Source organism: Pseudophryne corroboree, chromosome 8 (assembly GCF_028390025.1).
Source record: "Pseudophryne corroboree isolate aPseCor3 chromosome 8, aPseCor3.hap2, whole genome shotgun sequence".
In the NCBI taxonomy this organism is placed as follows: Eukaryota; Metazoa; Chordata; class Amphibia; order Anura; family Myobatrachidae; genus Pseudophryne; species Pseudophryne corroboree.
In genome coordinates this window covers 468,533,820-468,558,583 of record NC_086451.1, presented here as the reverse complement: position 1 = coordinate 468,558,583, position 24,764 = coordinate 468,533,820, and the positions used below count along the sequence as shown (strand labels likewise).

The 24,764-nt window shown below is 59.3% G+C and overlaps 1 protein-coding gene across 2 annotated transcripts in view; it reads right to left on the bottom strand.

Annotated features, from left to right (window-relative positions):
• UTP14A (UTP14A small subunit processome component) overlaps positions 1–23,939 on the bottom strand; it is a 109,423-nt gene extending 85,484 nt beyond the window's left edge. Inside the window, exons 1-7 of one of the 2 annotated variants that reach the window (XM_063938375.1) lie at positions 23,779–23,939; positions 17,724–17,812; positions 15,916–15,989; positions 15,747–15,811; positions 15,140–15,282; positions 14,805–14,963; positions 13,733–13,852 (exon numbers count right to left, since the gene is read on the bottom strand). In XM_063938375.1, coding sequence (XP_063794445.1) covers positions 13,733–13,852; positions 14,805–14,963; positions 15,140–15,282; positions 15,747–15,811; positions 15,916–15,989; positions 17,724–17,783 — 621 coding nt within the window. In that variant the 5' untranslated portion in view covers positions 17,784–17,812; positions 23,779–23,939. Of the gene's footprint in view, positions 1–13,732; positions 13,853–14,804; positions 14,964–15,139; positions 15,283–15,746; positions 15,812–15,915; positions 15,990–17,723; positions 17,816–23,778 lie in introns of both variants that reach the window. The other variant, XM_063938374.1, reaches the window with a different exon arrangement.
• Positions 23,940–24,764: the final 825 nt, after the last annotated feature.

Below are 24,764 nucleotides of genomic sequence, written 5' to 3'. Positions count from 1 at the left end.
TGTACGACCCCTCCTGTGCACCCTCCCGTCACACTGTACCGACCCCTCCTGCGCACCCCCCGGTCACACTGTACCGACCCCTCCTGCGCACCCTCCCGTCACACTGTACCGACCCCTCCTGCGCACCCTCCCGTCACACTGTACGACCCCTCCTGCGCACCCTCCCGTCACACTGTACCGACCCCTCCTGCGCACCCTCCAGTCACACTGTACCGACCCCTCCTGCGCACCCTCCCGTCACACTGTACCGACCCCTCCTGCGCACCCTCCCGTCACACTGTACCGACCCCTCCTGCGCACCCTCCAGTCACACTGTACCGACCCCTCCTGCGCACCCTCCCGTCACACTGTACCGACCCCTCCTGAGCACCCTCCCGTCACACTGTACCGACCCCTCCTGCGCACCCTCCCGTCACACTGTACGGACCCCTCCTGCGCACCCTCCCGTCACACTGTACCGACCCCTCCTGCGCACCCTCCAGTCACACTGTACCGACCCCTCCTGCGCACCCTCCCGTCACAGTGTACCGACCCCTCCTGCGCACCCTCCCGTCACACTGTACCGACCCCTCCTACGCACCCTCCCGTCACACTGTACCGACCCCTCCTGCGCACCCTCCAGTCAATGTACCGACCCCTCCTGCGCACCCCCCAGTCACTGTACCGACCCCTCCTGCGCACCCTCCAGTCACTGTACCGACCCCTCCTGCGCACCCTCCAGTCACACTGTACCGACCCCTCCTGCGCACCCTCCCGTCACACTGTACCGACCTCTCCTACGCACCCTCCCGTCACACTGTACCGACCTCTCCTGCGCACCCTCCCGTCACTGTACCGACCCCTCCTGCGCACCCTCCAGTCACTGTACCGACCCCTCCTGCGCACCCTCCCGTCACACTGTACCGACCCCTCCTGCGCACCCTCCAGTCACACTGTACCGACCCCTCCTGAGCACCCTCCCGTCACACTGTACCGACCCCTCCTGCGCACCCTCCCTTCACACTGTACCGACCCCTCCTGCGCACCCTCCCGTCACACTGCACCGACCCCTCCTGCGCACCCTCCAGTCACACTTTACCGACCCCTCCTGAGCACCCTCCCGTCACACTGCACCGACCCCTCCTGCGCACCCTCCCGTCACACTGTACCGACCCCTCCTGCGCACCCACCCGTCACACTGTACCGACCCCTCCTGCGCACCCTCCCGTCACACTGTACCGACCCCTCCTGCGCACCCTCCCGTCACACTGTACCGACCCCTCCTGCGCACCCTCCCGTCACACTGTACCGACCCCTCCTGCGCACCCTGCCGTCACACTGTACCGACCTCTCCTGCGCACCCTCCAGTCACACTGTACCGACCCCTCCTGCGCACCCTCCAGTCACACTGTACCGACCCCTCCTGCGCACCCTCCAGTCACACTGTACCGACCCCTCCTGCGCACCCTCCCGTCACACTGTACCGACCCCTCCTGCGCACCCTCCCGTCACACTGTACCGACCCCTCCTACGCACCCTCCCGTCACACTGTACCGACCTCTCCTGCGCACCCTCCAGTCACACTGTACCGACCCCTCCTGCGCACCCTCCAGTCACACTGTACCGACCCCTCCTGCGCACCCTCCAGTCACACTGTACCGACCCTCCCGTCACACTGTACCGACCCCTCCTGCGCACCCTCCCGTCACACTGTACCGACCCCTCCTGCGCACCCTCCCGTCACACTGTACCGACCCCTCCTGCGCACCCTACAGTCACACTGTACCGACCCCTCCTGCGCACCCTCCCGTCACACTGTACCGACCCCTCATGCGCACCCTCCAGTCACACTGTACCGACCCCTCCTGCGCACCCTCCCGTCACACTGTACCGACCCCCTCCTGCGCACCCTCCCGTCACACTGTACCGACCCCTCCTGCGCACCCTCCAGTCACACTGTACCGACCCCTCCTGAGCACCCTCCCGTCACACTGTACCGACCCCTACTGCGCACCCTCCCGTCACACTGTACCGACCCCTCCTGCGCACCCTCCCGTCACACTGTACCGACCCCTCCTGCGCACCCTCCCGTCACACTGTACCGACCCCTCCTGCGCACCCTCCCGTCACACTGTACCGACCCCTCCTGCGCACCCTCCCGTCACTGTACCGACCCCTCCTGCGCACCCTCCCGTCACACTGCACCGACCCCTCCTGCGCACCCTCCAGTCACACTTTACCGACCCCTCCTGAGCACCCTCCCGTCACACTGCACCGACCCCTCCTGCGCACCCTCCCGTCACACTGTACGACCCCTCCTGCGCACCCTCCCGTCACACTGTACCGACCCCTCCTGCGCACCCACCGGTCACACTGTACCGACCCCTCCTGCGCACCCTCCCGTCACACTGTACGACCCCTCCTGCGCACCCTCCCGTCACACTGTACGACCCCTCCTGCGCACCCTCCCGTCACACTGTACCGACCCCTCCTGCGCACCCTCCAGTCACACTGTACCGACCCCTCCTGCGCACCCTCCCGTCACACTGTACCGACCCCTCCTGCGCACCCTCCCGTCACACTGTACCGACCCCTCCTGCGCACCCTCCAGTCACACTGTACCGACCCCTCCTGCGCACCCTCCCGTCACACTGTACCGACCCCTCCTGAGCACCCTCCCGTCACACTGTACCGACCCCTCCTGCGCACCCTCCCGTCACACTGTACGGACCCCTCCTGCGCACCCTCCCGTCACACTGTACCGACCCCTCCTGCGCACCCTCCAGTCACACTGTACCGACCCCTCCTGCGCACCCTCCCGTCACACTGTACCGACCCCTCCTGCGCACCCTCCCGTCACACTGTACCGACCCCTCCTGCGCACCCTCCCGTCACACTGTACCGACCCCTCCTGCGCACCCTCCCGTCACACTGTACCGACCCCTCCTGCGCACCCTCCCGTCACACTGTACCGACCCCTCCTGCGCACCCTCCCGTCACTGTACCGACCCCTCCAACGCACCCTCCCGTCACACTGTACCGACCTCTCCTGCGCACCCTCCCGTCACACTTTACCGACCCCTCCTGAGCACCCTCCCGTCACACTGCACCGACCCCTCCTGCGCACCCTCCCGTCACACTGTACCGACCCCTCCTGCGCACCCTCCAGTCACACTGTACCGACCCCTCCTGAGCACCCTCCCGTCACACTGTACCGACCCCTCCTGCGCACCCTCCCGTCACACTGTACCGACCCCTCCTGCGCACCCTCCCGTCACACTGTACCGACCCCTCCTGCGCACCCTCCCGTCACACTGTACCGACCCCTCCTGCGCACCCTCCAGTCACTGTACCGACCCCTCCTGCGCACCCTCCCGTCACACTGCACCGACCCCTCCTGCGCACCCTCCCGTCACACTGCACCGACCCCTCCTGCGCACCCTCCAGTCACACTGTACCGACCCCTCCTACGCACCCTCCAGTCACTGTACCGACCCCTCCTGCGCACCCTCCAGTCACTGTACCGACCCCTCCTGCGCACCCTCCAGTCACTGTACCGACCCCTCCTGCGCACCCTCCCGTCACACTGTACCGACCCCTCCTGCGCACCCTCCAGTCACACTGTACCGACCCCTCCTGCGCACCCTCCCGTCACACTGTACCGACCCCTCCTGCGCACCCTCCAGTCACACTGTACCGACCCCTCCTGCGCACCCTCCCGTCACACTGTACCGACCCCTCCTGCGCACCCTCCAGTCACACTGTACCGACCCCTCCTGCGCACCCTCCAGTCACACTGTACCGACCCCTCCTGCGCACCCTCCCGTCACACTGTACCGACCCCCTCCTGCGCACCCTCCCGTCACACTGTACCGACCCCTCCTGCGCACCCTCCAGTCACACTGTACCGACCCCTCCTGAGCACCCTCCCGTCACACTGTACCGACCCCTCCTGCGCACCCTCCCGTCACACTGTACCGACCCCTCCTGCGCACCCTCCCGTCACACTGTACCGACCCCTCCTGCGCACCCTCCAGTCACACTGTACCGACCCCTCCTGCGCACCCTCCCGTCACACTGTACCGACCCCTCCTGAGCACCCTCCCGTCACACTGTACCGACCCCTCCTGCGCACCCTCCCGTCACACTGTACCGACCCCTCCTGCGCACCCTCCCGTCACACTGCACCGACCCCTCCTGCGCACCCTCCCGTCACACTTTACCGACCCCTCCTGAGCACCCTCCCGTCACACTGCACCGACCCCTCCTGCGCACCCTCCCGTCACACTGTACGACCCCTCCTGCGCACCCTCCCGTCACACTGTACCGACCCCTCCTGCGCACCCACCCGTCACACTGTACCGACCCCTCCTGCGCACCCTCCCGTCACACTGTACGACCCCTCCTGCGCACCCTCCCGTCACACTGTACCGACCCCTCCTGCGCACCCTCCAGTCACACTGTACCGACCCCTCCTGCGCACCCTCCCGTCACACTGTACCGACCCCTCCTGCGCACCCTCCAGTCACACTGTACCGACCCCTCCTGAGCACCCTCCCGTCACACTGTACCGACCCCTCCTGCGCACCCTCCCGTCACACTGTACCGACCCCTCCTGCGCACCCTCCCGTCACACTGTACCGACCCCTCCTGCGCACCCTCCAGTCACACTGTACCGACCCCTCCTGCGCACCCTCCCGTCACACTGTACCGACCCCTCCTGCGCACCCTCCCGTCACACTGCACCGACCCCTCCTGCGCACCCTCCCGTCACACTGCACCGACCCCTCCTGCGCACCCTCCCGTCACACTGCACCGACCCCTCCTGCGCACCCTCCAGTCACACTGCACCGACCCCTCCTGCGCACCCTCCCGTCACACTGCACCGACCCCTCCTGAGCACCCTCCCGTCACACTGTACCGACCCCTCCTGCGCACCCTCCCGTCACACTGTACCGACCCCTCCTGCGCACCCTCCCGTCACACTGTACCGACCCCTCCTGCGCACCCTCCCGTCACACTGTACGACCCCTCCTGCGCACCCTCCCGTCACACTGTACCGACCCCTCCTGCGCACCCTCCAGTCACACTGTACCGACCCCTCCTGCGCACCCTCCCGTCACACTGTACCGACCCCTCCTGCGCACCCTCCAGTCACACTGTACCGACCCCTCCTGAGCACCCTCCCGTCACACTGTACCGACCCCTCCTGCGCACCCTCCCGTCACACTGTACCGACCCCTCCTGCGCACCCTCCCGTCACACTGTACCGACCCCTCCTGCGCACCCTCCAGTCACACTGTACCGACCCCTCCTGCGCACCCTCCCGTCACACTGTACCGACCCCTCCTGCGCACCCTCCCGTCACACTGTACCGACCCCTCCTGCGCACCCTCCCGTCACACTGTACCGACCCCTCCTGCGCACCCTCCCGTCACACTGTACCGACCCCTCCTGCGCACCCTCCCGTCACACTGTACCGACCCCTCCTGCGCACCCTCCCGTCACACTGTACCGACCCCTCCTGCGCACCCTCCCGTCACACTGCACCGACCCCTCCTGCGCACCCTCCAGTCACACTGCACCGACCCCTCCTGCGCACCCTCCCGTCACACTGTACCGACCCCTCCTGAGCACCCTCCCGTCACACTGTACCGACCCCTCCTGCGCACCCTCCCGTCACACTGTACCGACCCCTCCTGCGCACCCTCCCGTCACACTGTACCGACCCCTCCTGCGCACCCTCCCGTCACACTGTACCGACCCCTCCTGCGCACCCTCCCGTCACAGTGTACCGACCCCTCCTGCGCACCCTCCCGTCACACTGTACCGACCTCTCCTGCGCACCCTCCAGTCACACTGTACCGACCCCTCCTGCGCACCCTCCCGTCACACTGTACCGACACCTCCTGCGCACCCTCCCGTCACACTGTACCGACCCCTCCTACGCACCCTCCCGTCACACTGTACCGACCCCTCCTGCGCACCCTCCAGTCACACTGTACCGACCCCTCCTGCGCACCCTCCCGTCACACTGTACCGACCCCCTCCTGCGCACCCTCCCGTCACACTGTACCGACCCCTCCTGCGCACCCTCCAGTCACACTGTACCGACCCCTCCTGAGTACCCTCCCGTCACACTGTACCGACCCCTCCTGCGCACCCTCCCGTCACACTGTACCGACCCCTCCTGCGCACCCTCCCGTCACACTGTACCGACCCCTCCTGCGCACCCTCCCATCACACTGTACCGACCCCTCCTGCGCACCCTCCAGTCACACTGTACCGACCCCTCCTGCGCACCCTCCCGTCACACTGTACCGACCCCTCCTGAGCACCCTCCCGTCACACTGTACCGACCCCTCCTGCGCACCCTCCCGTCACACTGTACCGACCCCTCCTGCGCACCCTCCCGTCACACTGCACCGACCCCTCCTGCGCACCCTCCCGTCACACTTTACCGACCCCTCCTGCGCACCCTCCCGTCACACTTTACCGACCCCTCCTGAGCACCCTCCCGTCACACTGCACCGACCCCTCCTGCGCACCCTCCCGTCACACTGTACGACCCCTCCTGCGCACCCTCCCGTCACACTGTACCGACCCCTCCTGCGCACCCACCCGTCACACTGTACCGACCCCTCCTGCGCACCCTCCCGTCACACTGTACGACCCCTCCTGCGCACCCTCCCGTCACACTGTACCGACCCCTCCTGCGCACCCTCCAGTCACACTGTACCGACCCCTCCTGCGCACCCTCCCGTCACACTGTACCGACCCCTCCTGCGCACCCTCCAGTCACACTGTACCGACCCCTCCTGAGCACCCTCCCGTCACACTGTACCGACCCCTCCTGCGCACCCTCCCGTCACACTGTACCGACCCCTCCTGCGCACCCTCCCGTCACACTGTACCGACCCCTCCTGCGCACCCTCCAGTCACACTGTACCGACCCCTCCTGCGCACCCTCCCGTCACACTGTACCGACCCCTCCTGCGCACCCTCCCGTCACACTGTACCGACCCCTCCTGCGCACCCTCCCGTCACACTGTACCGACCCCTCCTGCGCACCCTCCCGTCACACTGTACCGACCCCTCCTGCGCACCCTCCCGTCACACTGTACCGACCCCTCCTGCGCACCCTCCCGTCACACTGTACCGACCCCTCCTGCGCACCCTCCCGTCACACTGCACCGACCCCTCCTGCGCACCCTCCAGTCACACTGCACCGACCCCTCCTGCGCACCCTCCCGTCACACTGCACCGACCCCTCCTGAGCACCCTCCCGTCACACTGTACCGACCCCTCCTGCGCACCCTCCCGTCACACTGTACCGACCCCTCCTGCGCACCCTCCCGTCACACTGTACCGACCCCTCCTGCGCACCCTCCCGTCACACTGTACCGACCCCTCCTGCGCACCCTCCCGTCACAGTGTACCGACCCCTCCTGCGCACCCTCCCGTCACACTGTACCGACCCCTCCTGCGCACCCTCCCGTCACACTGTACCGACCCCTCCTGCGCACCCTCCCGTCACACTGTACCGACACCTCCTGCGCACCCTCCCGTCACACTGTACCGACCCCTCCTACGCACCCTCCCGCCACACTGTACCGACCTCTCCTGCGCACCCTCCAGTCACACTGTACCGACCCCTCCTGCGCACCCTCCCGTCACACTGTACCGACCCCTCCTGCTCACCCTCCCGTCACACTGTACCGACCCCTCCTGCGCACCCTCCCGTCACACTGTACCGACCTCTCCTGCGCACCCTCCAGTCACACTGTACCGACCCCTCCTGCGCACCCTCCCGTCACACTGTACCGACCCCTCCTGCGCACCCTCCCGTCACACTGTACCGACCCCTCCTGCGCACCCTCCAGTCACACTGTACCGACCCCTCCTGCGCACCCTCCCGTCACACTGCACCGACCCCTCCTGCGCACCCTCCCGTCACACTGTACCGACCCCTCCTGCGCACCCTCCAGTCACACTGTACCGACCCCTCCTGAGCACCCTCCCGTCACACTGTACCGACCCCTCCTGCGCACCCTCCCGTCACACTGTACCGACCCCTCCTACGCACCCTCCCGTCACACTGTACCGACCTCTCCTGCGCACCCTCCCGTCACTGTACCGACCCCTCCTGCGCACCCTCCAGTCACTGTACCGACCCCTCCTGCGCACCCTCCCGTCACACTGTACCGACCCCTCCTGCGCACCCTCCCGTCACACTGTACCGACCCCTCCTGCGCACCCTCCAGTCACTGTACCGACCCCTCCTGCGCACCCTCCAGTCACTGTACCGACCCCTCCTGCGCACCCTCCAGTCACTGTACCGACCCCTCCTGCGCACCCTCCAGTCACACTGTACCGACCCCTCCTGCGCACCCTCCCGTCACACTGTACCGACCCCTCCTACGCACCCTCCCGTCACACTGTACCGACCCCTCCTGCGCACCCTCCCGTCACACTGTACGGACCCCTCCTGCGCACCCTCCCGTCACACTGTACCGACCCCTCCTGCGCACCCTCCAGTCACACTGTACCGACCCCTCCTGCGCACCCTCCCGTCACACTGTACCGACCTCTCCTGCGCACCCTCCAGTCACACTGTACCGACCCCTCCTGCGCACCCTCCCGTCACACTGTACCGACCCCTCCTGAGCACCCTCCCGTCACACTGTACCGACCCCTCCTGTGCACCCTCCCGTCACACTGTACGGACCCCTCCTGCGCACCCTCCAGTCACACTGTACCGACCCCTCCTGCGCACCCTCCAGTCACACTTTACCGACCCCTCCTGAGCACCCTCCCGTCACACTGCACCGACCCCTCCTGCGCACCCTCCCGTCACACTGTACGACCCCTCCTGCGCACCCTCCCGTCACACTGTACCGACCCCTCCTGCGCACCCACCCGTCACACTGTACCGACCCCTCCTGCGCACCCTCCCGTCACACTGTACGACCCCTCCTGCGCACCCTCCCGTCACACTGTACCGACCCCTCCTGCGCACCCTCCCGTCACACTGTACCGACCCCTCCTGCGCACCCTCCAGTCACACTGTACCGATCCCTCCTGCGCACCCTCCCGTCACACTGTACCGACCCATCCTGCGCACCCTCCCGTCACACTGTACCGACCCCTCCTGCGCACCCTCCCGTCACACTGTGCCGACCCCTCCTGCGCACCCTCCCGTCACACTGTGCCGACCCCTCCTGCGCACCCTCCCGTCACACTGTACCGACCCCTCCTGCGCACCCTCCAGTCACACTGTACCGACCCCTCCTGCGCACCCTCCCGTCACACTGTACCGACCCCTCCTGCGCTCCCTCCCGTCACACTGCACCGACCCCTCCTGCGCACCCTCCAGTCACACTGCACCGACCCCTCCTGCGCACCCTCCCGTCACACTGTACCGACCCCTCCTGAGCACCCTCCCGTCACACTGTACCGACCCCTCCTGCGCACCCTCCCGTCACACTGTACCGACCCCTCCTGCGCACCCTCCAGTCACACTGTACCGACCCCTCCTGCGCACCCTCCAGTCACACTGTACCGACCCCTCCTGCGCACCCTCCCGTCACACTGTACCGACCCCTCCTGCGCACCCTCCAGTCACACTGTACCGACCCCTCCTGCGCACCCTCCAGTCACACTGCACCGACCCCTCCTGCGCACCCTCCCGTCACACTGTAACGACCCCTCCTGCGCACCCTCCAGTCACACTGTACCGACCCCTCCTGCGCACCCTCCCGTCACAGTGTACCGACCCCTCCTGCGCACCCTCCCGTCACACTGTACCGACCCCTCCTGCGCACCCTCCAGTCACACTGTACCGACCCCTCCTACGCACCCTCCCGTCACACTGTACCGACCCCTCCTGCGCACCCTCCCGTCACACTGTACCGACCCCTCCTGCGCACCCTCCCGTCACACTGTACCGACCCCTCCTGCGCACCCTCCCGTCACACTGTACCGACCCCTCCTGCGCACTCTCCAGTCACACTGTACCGACCCCTCCTGAGCACCCTCCCGTCACACTGTACCGACCCCTCCTGAGCACCCTCCCGTCACACTGTACCGACCCCTCCTGCGCACCCTCCCGTCACACTGTACCGACCCCTCCTGCGCACCCTCCCGTCACACTGCACCGACCCCTCCTGCGCACCCTCCAGTCACACTTTACCGACCCCTCCTGAGCACCCTCCCGTCACACTGCACCGACCCCTCCTGCGCACCCTCCCGTCACACTGTACGACCCCTCCTGCGCACCCTCCCGTCACACTGTACCGACCCCTCCTGCGCACCCACCCGTCACACTGTACCGACCCCTCCTGCGCACCCTCCCGTCACACTGTACGACCCCTCCTGCGCACCCTCCCGTCACACTGTACCGACCCCTCCTGCGCACCCTCCAGTCACACTGTACCGACCCCTCCTGCGCACCCTCCCGTCACACTGTACCGACCCCTCCTGCGCACCCTCCCGTCACACTGTACCGACCCCTCCTGCGCACCCTCCAGTCACACTGTACCGACCCCTCCTGCGCACCCTCCCGTCACACTGTACCGACCCCTCCTGCGCACCCTCCCGTCACACTGTACCGACCCCTCCTGCGCACCCTCCCGTCACACTGTACCGACCCCTCCTGCGCACCCTCCCGTCACACTGTACCGACCCCTCCTGCGCACCCTCCCGTCACACTGTACCGACCCCTCCTGCGCACCCTCCCGTCACACTGTACCGACCCCTCCTGCGCACCCTCCAGTCACACTGTACCGACCCCTCCTGCGCACCCTCCCGTCACACTGTACCGAGCCCTCCTGCGCACCCTCCCGTCACACTGCACCGACCCCTCCTGCGCACCCTCCAGTCACACTGCACCGACCCCTCCTGCGCACCCTCCCGTCACACTGTACCGACCCCTCCTGAGCACCCTCCCGTCACACTGTACCGACCCCTCCTGCGCACCCTCCCGTCACACTGTACCGACCCCTCCTGCGCACCCTCCCGTCACACTGTACCGACCCCTCCTGCGCACCCTCCAGTCACACTGTACCGACCCCTCCTGCGCACCCTCCCGTCACAGTGTACCGACCCCTCCTGCGCACCCTCCCGTCACACTGTACCGACCCCTCCTACGCACCCTCCCGTCACACTGTACCGACCCCTCCTACGCACCCTCCCGTCACACTGTACCGATCCCTCCTGCGCACCCTCCAGTCACACTGTACCGACCCCTCCTGCGCACCCTCCCGTCACACTGTACCGACCCCTCCTGCGCACCCTCCCGTCACTGTACCGACCCCTCCTGCGCACCCTCCAGTCACTGTACCGACCCCTCCTGCGCACCCTCCCGTCACACTGTACCGACCCCTCCTGCGCACCCTCCAGTCACTGTACCGACCCCTCCTGCGCACCCTCCAGTCACTGTACCGACCCCTCCTGCGCACCCTCCAGTCACTGTACCGACCCCTCCTGCGCACCCTCCAGTCACACTGTACCGATCCCTCCTGCGCACCCTCCCGTCACACTGTACCGACCTCTCCTGCGCACCCTCCCGTCACTGTACCGACCCCTCCTGCGCACCCTCCAGTCACTGTACAGACCCCTCCTGCGCACCCTCCCGTCACACTGTACCGACCCCTCCTGCGCACCCTCCCGTCACACTGTACCGACCCCTCCTACGCACCCTCCCGTCACACTGTACCGACCTCTCCTGCGCACCCTCCAGTCACACTGTACCGACCCCTCCTGCGCACCCTCCCGTCACACTGCACCGACCCCTCCTGCACACCCTCCAGTCACACTGTACCAACCCCTCCTGCGCACCCTCCCGTCACACTGTACCGACCCCTCCTACGCACCCTCCAGTCACTGTACCGACCCCTCCTGCGCACCCTCCAGTCACTGTACCGACCCCTCCTGCGCACCCTCCAGTCACACTGTACCGACCCCTCCTGCGCACCCTCCCGTCACACTGTACCGACCCCTCCTGCGCACCCTCCCGTCACACTGTACCGACCCCTCCTACGCACCCTCCCGTCACACTGTACCGACCCCTCCTGCGCACCCTCCAGTCACACTGTACCGACCCCTCCTGCGCACCCTCCCGTCACACTGCACCGACCCCTCCTGCGCACCCTCCAGTCACACTGTACCGACCCCTCCTACGCACCCTCCAGTCACTGTACCGACCCCTCCTGCGCACCCTCCAGTCACTGTACCGACCCCTCCTGCGCACCCTCCAGTCACTGTACCGACCCCTCCTGCGCACCCTCCAGTCACTGTACCGACCCCTCCTGCGCACCCTCCAGTCACACTGTACCGACCCCTCCTGCACACCCTCCCGTCACACTGCACCGACCCCTCCTGCGCACCCTCCAGTCACACTGTACCGACCCCTCCTGCGCACCCTCCAGTCACACTGTACCGACCCCTCCTGCGCACCCTCCAGTCACACTGTACCGACCCCTCCTGCGCACCCTCCAGTCACACTGTACCGACCCCTCCTGCGCACCCTCCCGTCACACTGCACCGACCCCTCCTGCGCACCCTCCAGTCACACTGTACCGACCCCTCCTACGCACCCTCCCGTCACTGTACCGACCCCTCCTGCGCACCCTCCAGTCACTGTACCGACCCCTCCTGCGCACCCTCCAGTCACACTGTACCGACCCCTCCTACGCACCCTCCAGTCACTGTACCGACCCCTCCTGCGCACCCTCCAGTCACTGTACCGACCCCTCCTGCGCACCCTCCAGTCACACTGTACCGACCCCTCCTGCGCACCCTCCCGTCACACTGTACCGACCCCTCCTGCGCACCCTCCCGTCACACTGTACCGACCCCTCCTACGCACCCTCCCGTCACACTGTACCGACCCCTCCTGCGCACCCTCCCGTCACACTGTACCGACCCCTCCTGCGCACCCTCCAGTCACACTGTACCGACCCCTCCTGCGCACCCTCCCGTCACACTGCACCGACCCCTCCTGCGCACCCTCCAGTCACACTATACCGACCCCTCCTACGCACCCTCCAGTCACTGTACCGACCCCTCCTGCGCACCCTCCAGTCACTGTACCGACCCCTCCTGCGCACCCTCCAGTCACTGTACCGACCCCTCCTGCGCACCCTCCAGTCACACTGTACCGACCCCTCCTGCGCACCCTCCCGTCACACTGTACCGACCCCTCCTGCGCACCCTCCAGTCACACTGTACCGACCCCTCCTGCGCACCCTCCCGTCACACTGTACCGACCCCTCCTGCGCACCCTCCAGTCACACTGTACCAACCCCTCCTGCGCACCCTCCCGTCACACTGTACCGACCCTCCTGCGCACCCTCCAGTCACACTGTACCAACCCCTCCTGCGCACCCTCCCGTCACATGACATTGTTGCATTATTTTGCAGGAGAGCTGCTGGGAGCTGTAACCCACAGACCAGCTGCAATCATTACGCTGGGTACACACTAGACCCGTGGATCTCACACTGTGTGCCGTGCACCATGGGGCGCCTCAGGACACTTGCAGGGGGGCCTTGGATTGGTGATCCAGGGCCAATCCACATTATTTATAGTCAATGTTATAGGGAAAACCAGCGCTGGCGGCTGCCAATCATAAACTATGTCCCCACCATATACCTGACCCTAAAGATAACCGGCCCTGATAGCGCCTGCATATACTGTTGCATTTTACTTATGTTTAGATGTGCTCTATCAGCCAGAGGGCTAGCGCTGTCTCACCTCCTCCAGGCTCATCGCCTTCAGTGACGCCTCTTCCACGGGGGTCAGTAGTGGATCCGTTATCGGCTGTTTGTTTTTATGGAGGATGCTAAATATCTCCATCTCCAGCGGCGTGGCGGCCTGCACAGCGACAGGAAGACGCAGAGGCATAAACATTTACAGGCACACTTATCACAATAGGGACAATGTAACCTCCACCAATGGTACACGTTACAGAAGTCAGTCTGCTGGTCAGTGTGACCCTGATAGCAATGCCTGCTCTGCTGCTATACACAGAATGTGCAATCTATAAACCGTGAGATACGGGGGCTGCACGTGCCCACAGGCAACGCGTGGCTATCCTCTGTGGAACAATATGTCCCAGCAATCCCCACGAGAAGCTGATAGGGCCACTTCTTACACTCTACAAGATGTAACCGTGTTCCTCGTATAAGCATCTTTGTTATTTCAAATGTATAAAGCTCTGTAACATATAAATCTGTAGGAATCATGGTAGTGATAATGTTATTTCAGTACAAGAAATGCTTTTGTATAAGCAATCATTCTTCCCATTGGAGAGTTTTTGTAGCCCCACCTCTCACACTCTCATTGGTGGCATTCTATAGCCTCACCTCTCACAGGTGGCATTCTTTAACCCCACCCCTCACACTCCCATAGGTGGAGTTATATAGTCCCACGCCTCACACACCCATTGGTGGCCTGTGTGTATGGGTGCAGCATGAGGTCAGAGGTGAGGATTGGGAGGGGCAATGTCTGGGTCTGTGACTAGCTGTATATGGAAAGGTTACATCACCTGCACAAATGGACAGGGGCACAAAAACACACAATCCTCAGACAGATACAAACTGCAGAGGCAACGTTACAATAACAGCAGGAAGACTTGCGTATCAGGGCGCACACAGCTTCAGGTCCGTGGCACTAATGACATCATAAATAACGTACAGATATTCTATTACGCCGCTGAGAAACAGCAAGGAACGCACACCGCCCATTGTGCCTAATGAAACAGGCGTCTAATTGGCCGATATCACAAAGCCGCAATTAGCACCATGGCATTGACGCCGATACTCACTTTACTCCACCCCGTCACCATCTCCCCGATGGGAGCAGGCTTAAGTGCCTCGTCGTTGAGCGGAAAGAACAGTTGCTCCGCCCTCCGGTTCTGCTTTACGATGTGGTCCCATTTTGCCACCTCTTCCGAGGTGCTCTTGTAAGACACGATTCTCTGTATCTGTTGGAATAAGTATAAGACGGCATTATAGTACAGACGGTCATCTGACGAGAAGACGTTCCTGGGCACGGGTGACTACTTCCGGCTCACACACTAATATATCCACCACTATCGGCGCGTTACCCTAGGATACATCCCGGGAATAATACCAGTCACTCATCAGACGCTCCACACACCTTCTGTGCCTCCTCCTTGCTGAGAGGCAGCTCCACGCTTTTCTTCTCTTTCAGCTTGTTCAACTGCTTCTTCACCGCAGAGAGCGAGGCCGTCTTCTTAATGGGTACGATGAGGTCAGAGAGATTGATCTTCTCACCGGCACCTGAGTGAAGCAGAATCTTAAAGTCAGCCCAATTTCCAGCCTGGGATCCACTTATAAATACCTGGACTTACCAACATAAACCCTGCGATCAGACACAACGCCGTGCAAGAAAAGCATGAAAAATTGCACGGGTGGAATCTTGAATTATAAAGAAATTGGGACATTTTACAGTCAATGGCTTGTTTTTGGCTTTAAACAGAGTTTACCCATTCAAATGAATTAAAAGTATCGATTTACATACAGCCTCCCACTGCTATTCCTGCGTGAGCTTTTCAGTCATGACTTTATATAATGACAAGAGATGTTTGTGTGCTGCTCAGAGAAACAACGCAAAGCCCACGCAATTGTGTCCAACAGGGAAAGCGCATCTGAGCTGTGCCGTAACCCGGGGCAACAAACAAATCCTGACGATAGCGAAAACATGGTTGTGAAAAACAGGAAGAATAAAAAAAAATTGACCCAACCTTCGGAGCTGATGCCAAACTCGGACACATGGACACTGGCCTCGGACCTCTCTGCCAACTTCCGCCTAGGAGAGGGGATAGGACAAATTAAAGACAGACGGCAGGACGGAAAGTGCTGCTAAAGAAAGGAAGAGCCACAAATGGTAAGAACTGAGAATTTAGGACAGACCTTCTCTTCTTTCCGTCCAGTGAGGAGATGGTATCCAGTAGCTGCTGGTGCTTCTCCTCGTTGTCACTGTCCTCCTGAGGAAAGAGAACGACATCACGGATACGTAGTGGTGGCACTCGGCTAAATACAAATACTGCAGCCAGCAGGATAGTGGATCAACGTTTCGAAGTTTATTTACTTCGTCATCAGCAAATTAGCATAAGGTGGTAAATTTGGCTTCTACAGCTGCCCGCACATATACCACTTCGTGCAAGACCCAGACGCAGCCATTGTAAGAACTGGCTGAATGGGGGAAAGGCTGGTCATCTCTCAGTGACCTGCACTACATCCCACCAGGACATTGTCCTAAGTATACCGCAGAGGAGCGGAGAGGTAATATGTCTTCTGTATACAGACTGGGGGGGACAGCAGTGATCTATGGAGTTAGTAGTGTGCACATATAGCAGCTACAAGGATTCCCCTTCGAGAGATGCTAAGAGGGGGTATTCAATTAGCCGTAAATTTGCAGCAATTTTTCGCGCGGCATTCGAACGAAAATTACCATGAAAATGGCTTTTCATGGGTATGTGCGCTCCCATTTTTCTACCTATTCAATTCCAAACGGGTTTCACGTAAAAAAAATTGCAGTGAAAAGTGTGGGTGAAAATGGGGAAATCAGCCTGTACCCCAAAAAATGCTAAACTAACAGAGGATAACAGAAGAGAAGTGTGTTTGCGATCACATTAAAGAGTTTTGGGGGATTTAAATTGTGTGAAATGGTTGTTATATGCATTTCTGAAAAAATAAAAAAAAATTATAGAAAGCAAGTTTAGTATTTTGTGCAAAATAAATGCTCTCATTAGATTTTGTGTACATGAAAATGGGTATAAGTATGTATTTGGGTCATTTTAGGGTACTTTTAAAAAAAAAACTGGAAACAGACCGATTACTCCCACCTGCAAGCCTAAAAACACCTGTCCCACTCCTAAAGCACCCCAATATACCTTTCCCATACCTTGTACCCCAATTTCCATCACTTTGTACTTTTTCACCCCAAAAATGACATGTCATTATTTGCCAACTAAAAAGAATTAAAAACTTCAAATGTGCCTGATTAGTCATCAAGGGGAGTGTCCCAGGGGGTATGGGACTCAAGATCGACACCAATTAGGTCGACACCCATTGGTCGACAGTGGGTAGGTCGACACAGCCATTAGGTCGACATGAAAAAAGGTCGACATGAGTTTTTATGTTTTTTTGGGTGTTGTTTTCTCCGTCAAGGGACCGGGAACCCCAATTAGTGCACTGCGTCCCCTTGCATGGTTCGCTTGGCTCGCCATGCTGCGGGCAGGGTGCTCGCTCCGCTACCCCTGCGGTCGGCATAGGTTACCGTTCCCAATCATAGTCCACGTGGATCGTAAAGTATGAAAAAGTCCAAAAAGCCCAAAAAAACACTCATGTCGACCTTGTTCATGTCGACCTAATGGCGGTGTCGACCTATTTCTAGTGTCGACCTACCCACTGTCGACCAATGGGTGTCAACCTATAGTCCGGATACCGTCCCAGGGGTTCTGTACCACATCCAAACATTTTTACCTTAGTATAGGGATTTTAACCTGCTCAGAGTAGGTGAAATGAAATCTGTGAAAAAATGATCACCGATAAATTTTCCCGGATAATTGAATAGGCTGTAATGGTGATTCGCAGGAAAAGTCAGTTTTGCGCAAAAAGTCCATTATCGCAGCTAATTGCTGGCAACGGCTAAAGGCTGCCAGTAACATCAGGGTGACAGCACTTCTATTCTCACTATACATGTACACAGCCCCTACCTCATTGTCACTGCCGCTCACTGCGGGCTCTGCAACAAAGATCTCTCCCTCGTCATCCATCTTGTCTCAGGGTCAGGAGGAGGCGGCGGCTGCTGGAAAAACAGACACAATAGAATTCAAAATGCTCACACCTGTCAGTCAGAGACCCCGCTTTACCATTTCCTGTCCGTCAGTCTGAGACCCACTTCCCATTTACTGTCCATCAGTCTTAGATCCAGCTTCCCATTTCCTGTCCGTCAGTCTGAGACCCACTTCCCATTTACTGTCCATCAGTCTTAGATCCAGCTTCCCATTTCCTGTCCGTCAGTGTGAGACCCACTTCCCATTTACTGTCCATCAGTCTTAGATCCCGCTTCCCATTTCCTGTCCGTCAGTCTGAGACCCACTTCCCATTTACTGTCCGTCAGTGTGAGACGCACTATCCATTTACTGTCAACAAGGGTCAGATCCCCCACCCAAGCAATTTCTATCGGACAGTGATATTCCCCACATATCTGTCAATAAATCAGTGCTCTGCCACACGTTCATCTTGGTCTGTCTGTGACCCCCTCCCCTACATACGTCTACATTCTTTAGGAACAACCCCCATATTGCTCTTACCTTACACGCATGTCTCTCAGTAACTCCCACTCACCCACATTCCCCTCCATATCTCAGTGACAACACCCCCCCAGACACACACATTCCCGTCTCTCAGTGACCCACATTCCCCTTCATCTCTCAGTGACAACCCCCCCCCACACACACACACACATTCCCCTGTCTCTCAGTGACCCCCCCAAACACACATTCCCCTCCATCTCTCAGTGATCCCCCCACACACATACACATTCCCTCTGTCTCTCAGTGACCCCCCAAACACACATTCCCCTCTGTATCTCAGTGAGCCCCCACACACATTCCCCTCCATCTCTCAGTGATCCCCCCACACACATACACATTCCCTCTGTCTCTCAGTGACCCCCCAAACACACATTCCCCTCTGTATCTCAGTGAGCCCCCACACACATTCCCCTCCATCTCTCAGTGACCCCCACACACACACACATTCCCCTCCATCTCTCAGTGACCCCCCCCCTTCACACACACACACACACACACACACACACACACACACACTTCCCTCCATCTCTCAGTGACCCCCCACACACATACACATTCCCTCTGTCTCTCAGTGACCCCCCAAACACACATTCCCCTCTGTATCTCAGTGAGCCCCCACACACATTCCCTTCCATCTCTCAGTGATCCCCCCACACACATACACATTCCCTCTGTCTCTCAGTGACCCCCCAAACACACATTCCCCTCTGTATCTCAGTGAGCCCCCACACACATTCCCCTCCATCTCTCAGTGACCCCCACACACACACACATTCCCCTCCATCTCTCAGTGACCCCCCCCCCTTCACACACACACACACATTTCCCTCCATTTCTCAGTGATCCCCCCACACACATACACATTCCCTCTGTCTCTCAGTGACCCCCCAAACACACATTCCCCTCTGTATCTCAGTGAGCCCCCACACACATTCCCCTCCATCTCTCAGTGACCCCCACACACACACACATTCCCCTCCATTTCTCAGTGACCCCCCCCTTCACACACACACACACACACACACACACACACACACACACACTTCCCTCCATCTCTCAGTGACCCCCCACATACACACATTCCCCTCTGTCTCTCAGTGACACCACACACAAACACGTTCCCCTCTGTCTCTGAGTGACTCCCCCACACATTTCCCTGTCTCTCAGTAACTTCCCCATGCACATTCTCCTGTCTCTCAGTGACTCCCACCCACACACATTCCCCTCTGTCTCTCAGTGACTTCCCCATAAACATTCTCCTGTCTTTCAGTGACTCCCACCCACACACATTCCCATCTGTCTCTCAGTGACTTCCCCATACACATTCTCCTGTCTCACAGTGACTCAAACCCACACATATTCTCCTGTCTCTCAGTGACTTCCCCATACACATTCTCCTGTCTCTCAGTGACTCAAACCCACACACATTCTCCTGTCTCTCAGTGACTCCCACCCACACATATTCTCCTGTCTCTCAGTGACTTCCCCATACACATTCTCCTGTCTCTCAGTGACTCCCACCCACACACATTCCCCTCTGTCTCTCAGTGACTTCCCCATACACATTCTCCTGTCTCTCAGTGACTTCCCCATAAACATTCTCCTGTCTCTCAGTGACTCCCACCCACACACATTCCCCTCTCTCTCTCAGCAACTTCTCCATACACATTCTCCTGTCTCTCAGTGACTCCCATCCATACATATTCTCCTGTCTCTCAGTGACTTCCCGATACACAATCGCCTATCTCTCAGTGACTCCCAACCACACACATTCTCCTGTCTCTCAGTGACTCCCAACCACACACATTCTCCTCTGTCTCTCAGTGACTTCCCAATACACAATCTCCTGTCTCTCAGTGACTCCCAACCACACACATTCTCCTGTCTCTCAGTGACTTCCCGATACACAATCTCCTATCTCTCAGTGACTCCCATCCACACATATTCTCCTGTCTCTCAGTGACTTCCCGATACACAATCTCCTGTCTCTCAGTGACTCCCAACCACACATATTCTCCTGTCTCTCAGTGACTCCCATCCACACACATTCTCCTGTCTCTCAGTGACTCCCACACACATTCTCCTGTCTCTCAGTGACTCCCATCCACACATATTCTCCTGTCTCTCAGTGACTTCCCGATACACATTTTCCTGTCTCTCAGTGACTCCCACCCACACACATTCTCCTGTCTCTCAGTGACTTCCCGATACACATTCTCCTGTCTCTCAGTGACTCCCACCCACACACATTCTCCTCTGTCTCTCAGTGACTCCCCTACACACACACACACACACACACACACACACACACATTTCCCTCTCTCAGTGACCCCAAGAAATGGAAGAAGAATCTCACATCAAGTTCAGGCTGGAAGGATAATGACATATTTATTTGTGTCTCCCTGGTCACACTGCACCCAGCAGCGAGTGCTGGGCTGAGGAGAAGAGCTGCAAGTGCTGCTGCCGCCAGGTAAGGGGAGGATGGGGACTTGGTCCCACTCAGGCCTGGGTAAATAGTACCTGCCCTCCCTCCCTTTCCCACACACACTTCCCTCTGCCTCTTAGGACTGCTCCACATTCCCCTCTCTCAGTGACACCCCCATTCACCACTGTCTCTCAGTTACACCTCCATTCACCACTGTCTCTCATTGACGCACGCATATTTCCCTCTGTCTCTCAGTGACTCCCTCATATTTCCCTGTCTCTCAGTGACTCCCCCACATTCCCCTCTGCCTCTCAGTGACTCCCCCACATTCCCCTCTGCCTCTCAGTGACTCCCCCACATTCCCCTCTCTGTGTCATACCCCCACATCCCCGACAGTGACACCCACACACACACATTCCTCTGTCTCTCAGTGACACCTCCCATTCTGCTCTGTATCTCAGTGACTCCCCACATTCTCCTGTCTCTCAGTGACTCCCCCACATTCCCCTCTCTGTGACACCTCCACATTCCCCTCTTTCTCTCAGTGACACCTCCACATCTCTCAGTGACTCACCCCCACAGTACCCTTTGTCTCTCAGTGACTCCCCACATCCCCGTCTGTCTCTCTGTGACTCCCACACATTCCCTTCCGTCTCTCAGTGACACCCTCATTCAATTCTCTCAGTGACAACTGCAATTCAGCTCTGTCTCTCAGCGACACCTCCCATTCCCCTCTGTCTCTCATCGACACCTTACATTCCGCTCTGTCTCTCAGTGACACCTCCCATTTCGCTCTCCGTGACTCCCCCCACATTCCAGTCTCTCAGTGACACCCTCATTCTACTCTCTCAGCGACACCTCCCATTCCGATCTGTCTCTCAGCGACACCTCCCATTTCGATCTGTCTCAGCGAAACCTCCCATTCCGCTCTCCCTGTGACTCCCTCACATTCCCCTCTCTCAATGACACCCCCATTCACCACTGTCTCTCAGTTACGCCCCCCCCCATTCACCACTGTCTCTCAGTGATGCACGCCTATTTCCCTCTGTCTCTCAGTGACTCCCCCACATTCCCCTCTTTCTCTCAGTGACTCCCCACATTCCCCTCTGTCTCTCATTGACTTCCCCACTGTCTCTCAGTGACTCCCCCACATTCCCCTGACAGTGGGTGTGACACCCACACACATTACCCCGTCTCTCAGTGACACCTCCCATTCTGCTCTGTATCTCAGTGATGCCCCACATTCTCCTGTCTCTCAGTGACCACCCCCCCATTCCCCTTTCTCTCAGTGACACCTCCACATCTCAGTGACTCCTCCACACTCCCCTCTGTCTCTCAGTGACACCTCCACATTCTCCTCTGTCTCTCAGTGACTCCCCACATCCCCCGTCTCTCAGAGACACCCCCCCACATTCCCCTTGGTCTCTCAGTGACTCCCCACATCCCCGTCTGTCTCTCAGTGACTCCCCACATCCCCATCTGTCTCTCAGTGACTCCCCGACATTCCCCTCTGTCTCTCAGTGACACCTCCACATTCCCCTCTGTCTCTCAGTGACACCTCCACATTCCCCTCTGTCTCTCAGTGACACCTCCACATTCCCCTGTCTCTCAGTGACACCTCCACATTCCCCTCTGTCTCTCAGTGACACCTCCACATTCCCCTCTGTCTCTCAGTGACTCCCCCACATTCCCCTGTCTCTCAGTGACACCTCCACATTCCCCTCTGTCTCTCAGCGACTCCCCACATCCCCTGTCTCTCAGTGCCCACCCTCACATTCCCCACTGTCTCTCAGTGACTCTCCACATTCCCCTGTCTCTCAGTGACTACTCCACATTTCCCTGTCTCTCAGTGACACCTCCACATTCCCCTCTGTCTCTTAGTGACACCTCCACATTCCCCTCTGTCTCTCAGTGACTCCCCACATCCCCCTATGTCTCTCAGTGACACCTCCCATTTCCCTCTCTCAGTGACACCGCCACATTCCCCTGTCTCTCAGTGACACCTAAAAATTCCCATCTGTCTCTCAGTGACACCTCCCATTCCCATTTCACAGTGACTCCTCCACATTCCCCTCTGTCTCTCAGTGACACCTCCCATTCCCATTTCACAGTGACTCCTCCACATTCCCCTCTGTCTCTCAGTGACACCTCCCATTCTCCTGTCTCTCAGTGACTCCCCACATTCCCCTCTGTCTCTCAGTGACACCTCCCATTCTCCTGTCTCTCAGTGACTCCCCACATCCCCCTCTCTTCTCTCAGTGACTTCTCCACATTCCCCTCTGTCTCTCAGTGACACCTCCCATTCTCCTCTGTCTCTCAGTGACTCCTCCCATTCTCCTCTGTTTCTCAGTGACACCTCCCATTCTCCTCTGTCTCTCAGTGACTCCTCCACATCCCCCTATGTCTCTCAGTGACACCTCCCATTCTCCTGTCTCTCAGTAACTCCCCATATCCCCCTGTCTCTCAGTGACACCTCTCATTCTCCTCTGTCTCTCAGTGACACCTCTCATTCTCCTCTGTCTCTCAGTGACACCTCCCATTCTCCTCTGTCTCTCAGTAACTCCCCATATCCCCCTCTGTCTCTCAGTGACACCTCTCATTCTCCTCTGTCTCTCAGTGACACCTCTCATTCTCCTCTGTCTCTCAGTGACACCTCCACATTCCCCTGTCTCTCAGTGACACCTCCCATTCTCCTCTGTCTCTCAGTGGCTCCCCCCATTCTCCTCTGTCTCTCAGTGACATCTCCCATTCTCCTCTGTCTCTCAGTGACACCTCCCATTCTCCTCTGTCTCTCAGTGACACCTCCCATTCTCCTCTGTCTCTCAGTGGCTCCCCCCATTCTCCTCTGTCTCTTAGTGGCACCCCACACACACGTATCCCCCTCTGTCTCTCAGTGACACCACTACAAGTCCCAGCATGAACTCCAGAGAACCTATAATAGGCTGACCGTGTATGCTGCGACCTCTAGTTCCACAGCAACTGAAACAGGATGAGTATGATGCCCCTGCACCCTGAGCCCTCACTCACCGGACTCTCCGAGTATCCACTCCACTCCTCACCGGCTTCCCTACACGTGTGTAACACGTGCCGTAAAGCGCTGCGCTTCCTCTCCTGCCAGTACTGTCGCACTCACAGAACGGCTTCCAGCGCCCACAGCTCAGCGAGTGGAGGCTGCTGTTCCGTCATCTCACCACGTGATGGCGCCAGAGACTACAGCCAGACTACAAGAGACACACTCGGGACCTGCTGCAGGGAATACCACACAGACATAGTATTCTGCATGCTTCCTGACTGGTAGTATTGTAAAATAAATATTATTATTATTATTATTATTATTATTATTATTATTATTATTATTATATTCTCCACAGAATTTGTTTAGGTGCAAAAATGTTGTGTAGATTAAATTCCTGGGGGGGAAAAAGTTTATATATATATATATATATATATATATATATATATATATATATATATATATATATCGTTGATTATAAATATCTTTATCTTGTGTTTATAAGGTACCCCACAGTGTACGCAGCGCTGTGCAGTGTAAACCTAGAAATCAGTAACAGAGCCTAAATAGCATACAGACTGGGAGAGCATTGCAGAGGTCCCCTGTGGCCCCCTCCTCTCTGGCAGTGCAGTAGTCTCTGGCTTTTGTGCTGCATGTGCAGGTCTCCGGGTCCATGGCGTCCGTGCTGCGTTCTCAAACACTTCTCCATTGCGCAGGCACAAATCACTGAGAAGATGGCCATTTTTCCCAGAGATTTCTTTATGGGTGCAAGGTGTGAGCACCCCTGGATCCACCGTGTGCACCGTACAACCTGCACCCATTCCAGATACACTAATGGCTCATAGCATTAGTACATAGCATTAGCATCACAGCACAGTCTGGGTAGGACAAATACCGGGAACACGTGGCCGGTTGTAGGAGGGAGTCAAATCATTGTTCCGTGGTCCTGGACCCATCGTATGGGCGAGCAGACAGAGCCAGAGCCAGTGAAGGGAAGATG